General features: G+C 31.9%; 1 protein-coding gene across 11 annotated transcripts in view; it reads left to right on the top strand.

Annotated features, from left to right (window-relative positions):
• The window catches only part of Naaladl2 (N-acetylated alpha-linked acidic dipeptidase like 2), a 1,233,816-nt gene extending 1,220,850 nt beyond the window's left edge, over window positions 1-12,966 (top strand). For all 11 annotated transcript variants that reach the window (XM_063229030.1, XM_063229028.1, XM_063229032.1 and 8 more), the window contains one exon: window positions 6,210-12,966. In XM_063229030.1, coding sequence (XP_063085100.1) covers window positions 6,210-6,393 — 184 coding nt within the window. In that variant the 3' untranslated portion in view covers window positions 6,394-12,966. The remainder of the gene's footprint in view (window positions 1-6,209) is intronic.
• The last annotated feature ends 516 nt before the right edge of the window (window positions 12,967-13,482 follow it).

The following is a 13,482-nucleotide window of genomic DNA, read 5'->3' on the forward strand; positions in this document are numbered from 1 at the left end:
AATCCACTCTTAACTGTGGAATACAGTTCATATAACCCCTAGAAGAATTAAAAACAATTGTAAGAAATTAAATTGGCCTTTTCCACTACCTTCAGCCTCTGGTTTGATATACATGACTTATTTAGTGTGAGTTCCTTGAGGAGTTTCTCAACATGTGGTATAATGAATGTGAATTCAGTTTTACAATGGATGGTTTCCTGTGTCTATTTATGAATATAAGAAGCAACACTAAAAGGGAGTCATCATCTCTGTCACTGATTTGCAAATTCAGACATATGGAAATGACTTGTGAAGACTTTAGTTGTCTTGGTTTTAAAATTCATTTTTTCCTTTTTTTTTTTTTTTTGCCTTAGTTGAGTGGGAAAGAGTTGTCAGTTGACAAAAGATTCTTTATCTCCTTCGCTGATGCTGCTGGGAGTTATTAATTATGTTTCTGATTTTGGCGCTGCTCTTTCCTGATGTGTCATTGAAACAGACCTATTAAAATGAGTGATGTATGTAGTAATTTCATTAGTGTCATCAATAAAGTATTATATTTTCCTTTTAGTAGTCTCTTTGTGTTGTGTGTGGGTCAGGATGACTATATGAGTTACATTTATAAGATCCAAATTGCTAACAGATGAGGGAAGATAGGCAGGAGGGTGGAATTAATGTTACTTTAAACCTAATAACTACTAAAACTTATTTCAATTAAATAATATTTTAATTAGGTCTGGTGTCTCTATATGCCATACTGAGATACATGTTGTGTGTATGCAAATAAGATGGTGATTTATTGAATTAGATCTATGCTAATAGAATCCCTTCTATCTCCGGGGAAACTTTTCTAAATCAGACTAAAGCAAGTATATTTAAAAACTGGAATGTTTTACTAAGGAATATAGCTCCATGTGGTTGTAAAGTACAGATTCTTGACATGGAAAATTCAACTGTATAGGCTCACTTTTCTTTTTACTCTATTTTTCAACCAGGAATATGACTGTTACCAAACTGCCCTAACCTGAAAATACTACTCCATCGTTGGGAAACAGAGATACATTAGTGTACTCTAATATGATATATTCTGTTGAAATCTTTAAGCTTTATTTGACTAAAGTTTAATTTTAATATATTACACAAGAATACAAAGTGCTTTTGCCTTAATAACTTACATCAAAATCACTGATCTAATTAAGATATTTCAAAGGCAAGAAGCATTTGCATATTTAAAATGGTAGGATAGTAGTTTTGCTTCTTAAGGATAATTATGGGGTATTTAGGGTTAATACATTTATAATACATAAGATAATTTCAGAATTAAGAGCATATTTGAGAATATCTGGGATATGATTTAAACCACCTGGCCTTGATTTTGTTTTTATCTTAATCTGCATATTGAAAATAAAATAACATGATGACATCTTTTTAAGAGAGAGATCCAAATGCAGATATTTATTTTTTCCAGTGGGAAAATAAACAATTTTTAGTATATTAAAGGGAAACTGGGAATCATGAGGCATTTCTGGAAATCACTAGGAGAAATGATCCTTCTGATAAAAATTTAAAGGAGGTTTTTTTTTTTTAATCCTTGGTTTGTTTTTCAGGTAATGCAATGTATCAAGGTGAAAAATGTATTTCTACTATTATAATAAGATAAACTAATTTAAGTTATATCAGCACCTGACCCAATTAAAGGTTTTCCCTTAAACCAAAATGCAAGCCTCCTAGTCAGTACAGTCAACTAGAATCTCAGTATATGTAGTTTTATTCTGATTTGTATCCAGTTTGGTTAGAAATGGATGAGTTTTTGTCTTACATAGTAGCTTGCTACAAGTCTATTACGTGAATCACGTAGCATTTAGAAAATGTGTTTAGCTTCTTGTGGAGTTTCACAAACCAAAAAATCCATTTCTATTCAAATAGCTTATCTATAGTCATTGCAGAAGCATATTACTGTGTTGCTTAGCAGTTAAGAAAGGCAAATGGTGACAGACGCCAGATTTCACTGCATTGGTCTTTAAGAAATACATGTATGACTTCCCAGTTAAAAAGGAATAATAATTATTGCATTTCTTTTGCTTATTCAGGAGCATTATTTGTAAAATGTAGTTTTATTCTTCCATTTTGTCTTCCTTCTAGATATGTTATAGTAGTTATGGCTAAAATTGTACATAAATATATTAGATATTGTCCATGCTTGAATGAATTCTCATCAAGGGATTAACCCTGTAACCTTTATGATCATGTTTTATTAATATCATTTAACTACATTTAGTATTAATAATATCCAAAATTTAACAGATCTGTAACTCTACATATAGAATGCACTTTGTGTCAGTTTTGAAAAACTGGAAAAGTTATTCTAACAGTGTGAAAAATCACTAACCATATATGTTTTCTGTATTATACCAACTGTAGTGATACAACTCATTTAAGCAGTAGTTCTTGATAATAATGATATAATATTTGTGTTTGCAAACATACTAACAAATATGTCCCAAAGAAATAGAAATATTTGGTACAGTTTTTGAAAATATATAGTATACTTTTAAATCCAGAAAATATATTGGCCATGAAATTATTTGTAATTAAACATAGAACTGATAAAATGGGAAAAGATTCAAAATTATAAATATCAAAAAATATTGAATTTTATTTTACTAATTTGGCTATTTTATTGTTGAAGCAATATAAGTTTTATGCAATGAGTTCACTTGAATTTCTTTCTTTCTTTTTTTTTTTTTTTTTTTTTTTTGTACCAGGAATAAAACTCACAACCTCCCATTTGCCAAGCAGGCACTTGCACCGCTGAGCTAAACTCCAGGCCCAAAAAGGGAACATTTTAAAAGAGCAATTAAAATGTATTTTAATCCACTTTATCTTTAAAATAACTTGGTAGTTAAAGCACTTTTCCTCAGCATTTAAACACTTAGATGTGCTCATGTGTAGTATACTTATGGGTTTGTTTAAACATATGACTTGATTTAAGTGAGATTTTGAAATGCTCTGGCACTAAACCCACTTTTTTAAAATGAAAATTATAGTTTATGTTAATTTGAAAATGCTAACTTTTTAATAGGTTCAGTGATATAGGAGAATATATGAGACTCAGGAAGTTTCATGTCCATTTTAGAAAGTTCCTGAGTTGATGCAAAGGTCCGCTAGATATTAGTTAATATTTTCACCTTTAATAACATCTCATTTTTTATGGAGTGATATTAATATTTAGGAAATCTTTTATAAAATGTTCATCACTGCTCAGTATGTCTTAAAATGTCTTTAAAAACTTAGAACTCATACATAAAAATGTAAAAACTATACATATTACTAGGATACCATGTAATGATTTGATGCACATATATACTGCTATACAATATTGCTATACACTATATGTTTCATCATATTAAGTGTATTTATCTTTTCAGACACTTTTCATTTTTTACAGTAAAACTTGCAAAATCCTTTCTTCTCGCTTTGAGTCATCCCATGCATTATTACTGTTCTGCGTACAGCTGCCCTCTACACAGCACCTGGGAATTTCTTGCTCCTATCTAATTACATCTTCTTACTCATGGGTCAACCTCTACTTAGCCCTCTCTCCTTACCTATTTTCCATGGTATCTAGCAATCTCCAATGATACATATCTGTTGACCCTATATTCAGGCTTAGAATACAAAATAACCTGAATTGTACCCACATTATTGAGGGTCTCTTAAATTACCATCACCAGATTTAACCTGATACAAATTTAAATGAAATAAATCACCAAGACTCAAGATTACTTCAGTTTACAGCACTGAATCAAATTTGAAAAGAAAACAGTTCATTCTTCATTCTGAAGTATAAAGCAGCATAGTCATAATGTATCCTTACAAGCATGCATGAAGGTGTCACAGCAGAAGTGAGAAGACACTGGCAAGACGAAGTGATGGTTGTGGGGCTGGGGATTTAGCTCAGTGGCATAAGCACCTGCCTTGCAAGTGTGTGGTCATGAGTTCGATCCCCAGTACTGATAAAAAAGAAAAAGACAAAAAAAAAAATAGTGATAGTTGTGTAAATAAAGAAAAGGTGATGTTCAGATTCTGGCTTCAGTGATTAGGCAGATTTCTGTGCTTATGAACCACCACGGAGTACCTGAGGAGTTTCAGAGATGCTGAGGCAGAGAATCAGGGAAAGACAGGAAATGATTATCTAAGTCAATTTGTATGCAAGGAAAAATGTAAATTAATTAAACTGTGTGCTGGTTACTGTCTCCATCTCAAAGTCAGTTATCACTATGTAACTTGTGTCTTTGTCATTTTTGCTCCAGACCAAGTTGTCTTTCTGTGCTCCAAATTGGTGTTTTGTTACAAGCAGAATGATTATTTCAGAGTAAAATCTAATTATCTTTGTCTTTTGATCAGAACTTTTCATTGATTTCTCATAAGAACAAGTATAGGAGGGCTTGTGTGACAAGGCTGTGGTTTGTCCTCTCATTTCTTCTTCTATGGATGACCACTCTGGCCCTAGGCTATAGACATACAAAAATGCTGACACTGATTTCACTGAGAATCAGTGCCATTTTATAATTTCATGTCTGTTCATATGCTACGCTTCATGCATAGTTTGCTGTATTTATCTCTCTAACCTCTTTCTTTTCATAACCTTTTGTAACTGCTAATTCCCATCTTTAAAGATGCATTTCAAATATTCTCCATAATGAAGTTTCTCTGACCTTTTCCAGTAGTAATCCTTCACTTGTAATCACCAGTCCTTCCATCGCCCCATGACAATTAGACAATCGTACTTCTGTTATTTAGAGATCTCTTCTTGTTATAGATGGAATTTCAGCTCTAATAAGAGCTAAATTGTAATGAGGATTAAGGATAACCTAAGGGTGTATAACTCCATAGCAGCCACCAAATTTCATCAGTTTCTATCAATGAATAGAGGTGATTGTCTCAGACTTTCCCACATGAGATTCCTGTCATTCAACCAAGTTTAGGGCCTTATCTTATTAAGTGACCTTCTAGGTATCAAAGATACATAAACAAGAAGGAATAGTGTAACAAATTCCATTACCCAGACTTGATAATTATTAGTTAATGAACCTTACTATTCCATATATACCATCTACAACCCCATTCCCCTTGATTTCTTTCAAATATTTTAGAGAAAATCCCAGGCATAATAGATTTTATCTGCAAATTTACTATATATATTTATGGGAGAAAAAGATACTTTTGGAAAAGATCATGGTAATACAATTATCACATGAATATATTTATAATTACTTTATATTCCCCTAATATCAGTATTAAATTTTGCACTGTTGTCCATATTTATAAACAGTTTATTTGAGTAAAACCTAGAGAAGTCTATAACTCTTGGCTGGCTGTTTTTAAAAAATATTTAGAACAGTCGTATTTAATTAGGGCCAATTTTGCCCTGTTAAGAATATATTGGCAAAATCTGGAGACTTATTTCTTCTAATAACTAGAGAAGGAAATGTTAAGGAAATCTAGCCTGTGGGGGCCCAAATATACTGCTAAGCATAAAATAATGCAATAAAAAATTTTCTGGCATTTCACTATGAAGTTGAGAAACTCTGAACTAGATTTCTTATTTCCTGATTTGGGGGGGGGCGGTCTCATTAGATATAGGGTATGCAATTCAGGCTGTCCTTAAATTCACTTAGTAGTCCAGGCTGGCCTCAAACTAGAAGTGATCCTTCTGTCTTAGTCCCTCAAGTATTCGGATTACAGGTGTGAACCCCCACACCTGGCTTCCTGATTTTTAATAACAACTTATTTGTTGAATACAGTTACTTTTCCTCTAGATTTTCCAATCTGTTTTTAGCTAGGAAAACATCATGATGTTAATTTAGTGCATTTTTGTCCTACACATTAGTTAGCAATTAGATTTTGAAACATTATCAGATTCATATTCAATTTTTCTATTTATGACCAAAACTTGTATGTTCTATTTCTTAGACACTGTTCAGCATATTCCATTAGAGGCATATAATATCAGATTCTCTCTCATCAATATGGAGAACTACTGATGATCAATACGTATATCTACTAATTCATTAAGGTTTGAAAAATTGTTATATTGCATTTTAATTATGTTTTTATTTATAGAAAGTATTACTGCTTCTTGGCAATATTCATTGGATAGTACATTACAGTGTTTGGTATGAACGTCCCATTGAGTATGCAGCATTTATACATTCCATGTTTCCTTTCAGAAATATCCTGTACCGCATGGATGAGAAGACAAGCCAGTTTTCCATACTCATGGAGTTCTGGGATCACTGCAACTCACTCACATCAAATGAGACCCTTCAAGAAGCCCTGTCAGAGGTTTTGAACAGCATTAATTCAGCTCAGGTTTACTTCAAAGCAGGACTTGAAGTGTTTCAGAGTGTCTAGGTTTTAAAGACCTGAGAATACTCTCAGCATTTTAAAAATGCTTGTTTACAATTCTATAAGCAAAAGCTCTAAATTGACCAGATTTCTCCGATATTGAGGACCTTTCCCCACCATGGCTTTTGAACGTCTAAAGCTATTATTACATGATATTTTTAGTGTACATAGAACATTTTGCACATCAAATATTGTTCTTATATCTACATTTCTGAATAAGGAAAAACAAGTTATTGAAATAATACTTAAGATTTATCTATTCAAAGAAATCTGCTGTATTTTTATATATAAACTATTTTGGGAGAAAATTTCCATGAAGTTCTGGACCTCTCGTCTCCTATGGACAGAACATGTAGTAACACAAAGTTATTCTTTCTGACAGAACTATTAATGACCAAGTTTCTATAATAGAAATGGAGAGTTGATAGTTTCGGATTAACTTCACTAGTAAGTGTTCGATATGAAGAATCACGTATTCTGACTGGAGTGATTGGTTACGCAAAACCACTTTGAATGTTTCTATTTTATGAAATGAAGTTCCTCTTCTTAACACAACTAGATGTAGTAATACACTGGTTACGAAATTGTACTTTTTAAGTATTAATGAAAAAAAGAGCCATAAACATTCCAGGGAAAATTCTCAAGGTAGCTGCATAAAGCAATTTAAATGCAAATTTTTTCCTAACAACTTACAAGGTGACGAGCTTTGAAACCCCTAATTTGCTTCAGTTGATTTTATAAGAATTTCAGATGTGATGGATGTCTTATGAGGGAGAAAACATTTCTTTTTTTTTTTTCCCTTGTGATTTCTGCTAGACCCACTGAAACAGTGGCTACTCTAAATGAAAGTATCTTTTGCATGGCTTTTCCTTCCCGGATCTATTCTGAAACTCTGCTATAAGGCAGTTTTCACAGAATACTGTATAATTTCCACAGGAAAATAGCCAAGTTTCTCTTTGAAAACACAAAATATCATAAAAAGCATTAAAGTGCTTTTTATGCTGCTTACAGAAAGAACTTACTCTGAAAGAAATATTTGTTTTTGTCAACGAAAAACTGTAAATCTATGAAGCACATTTGATGTGTTTTTTCCTTCTTTATGTTTAATTGTAGCTAAGGTGAAGCACAGAAAATATTCATGTTTATAATTCTGTGTAGAATTTTTCAGTAAAAATGCATTTCTCCCATACTTCACTGTTTCTTTCATGTGGAAAATTCAGCTTTTCATATTGACATTGTCATTGAATATCTGCAGCATTCATTATTCCCCCAAACTCTAAAATTCTGCTTCATAATGGAAGGTTAAACTTTATTCTAACTTATAAAATGTTCTTCTGACATTGGATAATACAGCTCCCCACAGGAAAAATAACTCTCACAATATCCTTACACATTTCTTTACCAAACTCAACATAGTCCCCATTTCACATTGCCAGAACAGTATTTCAAGGGGTGCCTATTTGTCTGTCTTCCCTTAAATATAAACCTAATCTTGATTGAAAGAAAGCTGATGTTGAAGGGAAAGAATTAATTAGTGTTGATTAGCGTATTTATTAGAGTCAGCTTTTCCCCCGTAAGTAATGTTTATATGTCCAGAGCAGAGAATTGAGGCAATTAGCTGGATAAGTCAAACAGCAATCCTTTCTCATCAATAGACTTTGTGTCCACGTTTTCATATAAAAATTGAATCTTACAATTTTCTATTTTAAAGAGAAAAAATAAAAACAGTGATAGAGAATTTCATAACAAGATAATAGGAAATTAAAAATGGTTAATATACTGCATGTTGCTGTCTTCAAAATAGTTGCTCAGATTACAAGATACAGGTATACAAAATTGATCAAACAATGTAATCACATCATTCTCTTCAATGAACTAAAAGAAATGAATAGTATAATTATGTTAGCGTCTTTCTTATTTGAAAATATGTGCCATGTTGCAGAGTGTGCATAGAAAGGTTTAAAAAGATCATACTTCTATGTGCTTTGATGTCTGTGCCTTCTGCTCTGGAAACCAAAATAGCAGAAAAGAATTGGGAAAACTGTCACAGACATGAGGGGTCCCATAGTGGAATGCCTTAAATCCAAGGACCTTAACTGCCTAATTGAAGTAATGTGTTCATTTATTTTGTTAAAATGTGGAGTTAAATGTAAAACAAAGAAAGAAAAACTACTGCTATTCTTTAGAACAAAATTTTTAATAAGTTTGCTCCCATGATCACAGTAGTATTGAGAGCAGAGAATATTCTTATTCTTCATTTTATTTAAAGACTGACTGTATGCAGATAAGCCATATTGCATAGTTAAAAGTCTCATTATGTTGTATTCCTCACTTCTAAATTATATGGCTTTTACCTCTTGAAAACTGCAGTTAACTCTGAACTAACATGTGTTTATTAGTCTATTTAAGAGATTACATGAAGAAGGTAAATTATAATTAAAACAGATGTCCAACAATTCTATAGATGCTATTTTACATATCTGACTGAAATAACTTTAACTTACTAGTTACAACTATACTATGATTGCCTCAAGTTTACTCCAGGTTTACATTATTTTAATGTCCCCCTAATAGAAAATCCTGGAGAAGTTAATATTGAATGTTGATGTAAATTGGTAGTGTGTATAAATTGTTACTGAGACATCAAGGTATTTGCTACTTTTAAAAATTTTTAATCTTGGGCTGGTGTCCAAAGATAATAAATTCTTAATGACTGCTCGCTCATGAAAATGAGTATAACTCAAATAAATGTGTATCTCTGAAATTTGTGTTCAAGCTGGCTACCCATGGAATACTGTCCTTCACGGAAAAGCTTAGATCATAGAGGTAAAAGGAACCCTAACAGAAGTTCCAAACTAAGCTGCAGGATCTTGTCTTCAGTCATAAAAGACATTATCATGCCTGTTTGATATAATAAGTAAAGGCAGAGTGACTATGAAATTTGAACATAGTCATATCTTTAGTTAGTCCCAGAAATACTTCAGGCAGTTAAGATTCTCTGGTTTCTTCTGTAGTCTCTCTCTCTCTCTCTCTCTCTCTCTCTCTCTCTCTCTCTCTCTGATAAACTTTCCAGGTCCTTGTAAGTAACCACCCATTTAGAAAAATGTTCTATGAACTAGGAACTCTGCTTTTAATTCGAGGCTAGCTCACTATCTGATTATATCTGACAAAAGCTTTTCAAGTTTCTCCAATTCCCTTTCTTAAGGAATGCAGGCAATGGAAACAGACTAGCTACTCGAAGAAGTGGGAAACGTATCCATTTGACCACAAGTGTCAAGAAAGAAGACAAAGAACAAAATGTATTTATAAAAGGATATGTGAGCTTGGTATAAAATTGGCAGTCTAAATCAGTACTTCTCAAAATGTGGAATTTGGTGACAGAGGCTTTGGAAACTATCTTCAGATTTCTAGATGATCTTTACAAACACTGAAGTTTAATAATGTCTTAATATATTTAATCTTGGGTCCTCAGAAAATATTAATTGACACCTTACCTACGTAAATCAAGGAATCACAAATGAGGGAACCTAGATCTTTATTTTTAATGGCTCTATTACAAAAAGGACCTATATTATATCTAAAAAAATTATTCCAATGTAGTTAAAAAGTACTTGATGCATGTCAATCAATCCTCTAGATGTTTTCCACAAAAATAAATGATTTGTTACTTTCTAATAATGAATAAGCATCTTTGACTCAAATAAAAATTGTAAGTATTTACATAATATGTTGGTGGCTTGGCCAAAATGTTCTGAGACATTCTGTGACATGTATGATTTTTTACTCCCAAAATTAAGCCTTTTCTCTGGATCACACATTTTCATTACATTGATTTAATAGTCAATTTAAGAGTACCTTAGTCAGACATACTATTAATGGAAAAGAATTATTTTGACCTTCTTTTCCATGTGTTCATGGAAAGGAAATTAGTCCATATATTCTAATACATTTGTCAGCAACACAACATTCTCATTACAGCCCTCAAATTTAGTTCAGGATGGAAAACAAACAGTGTGATTTTTTAGAATAATATCCTGCACAGAATTTGTCTATCTTTCATGATTTTGAATTGTTAACTTAAAAAAGATTCATTACAATTTGCTGTTCTGAAAAATCTTAAAAAGCTTTACAGAGTTTTACTCACCACCTTAAGTGTGAGTACTTTTCAGTGAAGTAGGCTTATTTTATCCAATTTAAAATTTTAAATGATATAAATTTGAACAAGGCATGTAGCAAAATAAATCTGTAAAATGTAGCCTTTTCTGGTCAGTGCCATGTCCATGTGATTTTCTGTTTTTCCCTTTCTGGATATATTCTGGCAATGGGATTAGATTTTTCCCCTGGGAAGTAATTTTAAGACCTATCCATCTCAAGATAAACCCACCTGTTAATCAGCCAGAGTTTTATTTCCATAATACCTTTCCCTTATCCTTCACCCTTGTATACTAAAGTGCCTTTAGCATACTTGAGATTGCCAAGAAGCTTGAGAGCTGACTTACTGCAAGATGACACATTGCTTGAAGACATTTATAATCACATATTCAGATTGAATCAGAACTTACAAAGTAAAGGACTAAAGTGGAGTGGTTTCAGATAATGGTCAAGACAAAAATCTGCCTTGAATTTTGGTATTGCTAGTTGTATCACTTTGTGTTTGAACCATACAGTCACACAGTACACTTACTAGAACCAAAATGATGATTTTGATTTTTTTTCTGCCAAAATACAATCATCAATGCCAAAGAAATGCATGACTACTCCAATTTTGTATGCAGGATTTAGTCAAGAATTAACTCAGAAGCAGTTGATTCACTGCCTACATGTAGACAAAGCTTTAATGAGTGTAGACAGAGCCTAACAGTATTCCGTTTAATTCCTTTGATATCTTAAGCCAATAAGCACTGAGGTAGCTAGTCTCAGAGGAAAACAGATTTTATTTTCCAGGGGCTAATTAATATGCACCATCTCAGTTCCCAAAGGCCCACACAGGTGCCTGTACTATGCCATATGTCATGTGCTATATCCCTGCATGCTCAGGAGATTAATATACAATCATTATTATGAATTATTATGTTGCATTGAAGTTAATGTTGGTCTTTTGTTCTAATTAAAATATAAACCTGACATCTGTATAGAGTCTAGCTAAAGATACAGAGTCTCTATTTTAATGAAATTCATATATTTTTCAATCTAAATGTGTATTTATTTAATTACCTATCCTGCTCAGTAATCAACTTTCCAACTTCTTAAAAAACCTTTATTGACTATATTACCATGCAAATGGTTAATATTTGGTAATGTTTGTCTTTGGAATTTTCTAGCCATTTCTGAATCATGTTTTCAGTGTCTATGGTAGTGTTTTACTAATAATACTTTTCATCCAGCTTCATATCAAACTGGCATGACTGGACTACCTTATTCTAAAAAAGAATAGAATTCTATTTTTCTATAAACATAATTTTGGCATATGTGCTTAATAAGAAAAACATATAAACAAAATACTTTGCTGCATCATTTCAAGGTGTTTTCAGGAATCAAACTCTTAGATGGTTAAGTGTAGCTCGCACAATTATATTCCAAAGATATTATACATAATTCTATTCAGCAGCTGAGATAGGACTCTATTAGGTGATTTAATGTTTACATTGTAAACAGAAATCCTTAGTGAAAAATAAATTCTGTACATTCTAGCTTCCTACTTGGAGAATAAGCACAGAATTGTATTCAGAAAAAAACTCTCTAGGACACTTTGAAATGATAATTTGTTTTTGTACACATCCAGAAAATCAGCATGACATTTTGATAATGGTTTTGTCTGTGTGTTTGGAATGTTACTATACATCATGCATTTAACATTTCAATCAGATTGTAATGTAATAACACTTAAATATAATTTTTATAAAAATTGAAAGTCAGTGATTTAAAATTAAAATTAGCTCTAAAATGAAAAATGAGGATGAACAGGAGATTTATAAACTAATGGGTTAAAATTTGAAGCATAATTTTTCCCAATAAATTTCTTTTGATTAAAAACAAATACTTATCTTGATGTGATTCAATTGCTAAATTGCACTGAACTATTTTAGTGTTAAGTTTTTTTCAAGGTAATTTGATTATGATCTGTCATGTAGAAGTATTTTTATTGTATAGAGATTTTCACTGTCATTTTTTTTGTTATAATTGAGGCATGTGTATACATTTTTCTGATTTCTATATAGAGTTGAATATCTAAGTCTTATATGTGGAAGCCTATTGGAAATTTAATGCTGTCTGTATTTTTCCCAGGCATGATCTCAGTTTACTGTGTAACATTTTTGTGTTAGTTAATGTAACTAAATATCCAACTTTATTGTGATTTGAAGTGACAAAAATATGGATTGGGATGCAACATTCCTTAAGAATATAAATTAATATTTTGTATTTCAGTTGCTTAAATATTTGCACATAATTAAAAACATAATACTATGAAATGAAGGCATCTTTTCAAAACATTCTGATTCATAATGAAATGAATACGTACAGAGAAATGGTAATGTTTAAAACACCCACTTAAAATGCATTAAATACAGATGAAAATCATTCTTATTGTGTGTTTTATGATGAAATATAGTATTTTAATTATGCAAAATGAATTTGTTGTTAGTATGTTTTATTAGGAAATTATATTTACATAGTGTAGATTATATCAAAACAGGGTATCCCTTCAGTTAAGGAGCATCCTATGTGCAATATTTTATCATCTTTTTTCTTCTTTGCTTTCCATTCATGAGCTTTCAGTTCTTGTAATGAGCCATGACAGCTTCCAGTGTATGCCAGGTTCTAACATCTCCGATGCTAAAGACTTCTGTTTCTGAAAAATTCTGTTTGCTATTTACCACACAGAAAAAAAATCTCTGCTTGCCTGATTTAGTAGATTTCATCTGTTCCTTCATGCAGCAAGCATTTCCTATGAGGCTATTCTAGACCAGGCACTGTACTGTCTTAGATGCTAAAGGTACAAAGATGGTCAGTGCACTGACCTTCTAGGATTTGACAGGCAAACAGGATGTAACACTTCAGTTTATTTGCAATTCAAAATTTAGTAATATCAGTAGA

Source organism: Cavia porcellus, unplaced genomic scaffold (assembly GCF_034190915.1).
Source record: "Cavia porcellus strain 051 isolate PalLab524CR breed Dunkin Hartley unplaced genomic scaffold, mCavPor4.1 scaffold_17, whole genome shotgun sequence".
Lineage (NCBI taxonomy): Eukaryota > Metazoa > Chordata > Mammalia > Rodentia > Caviidae > Cavia > Cavia porcellus.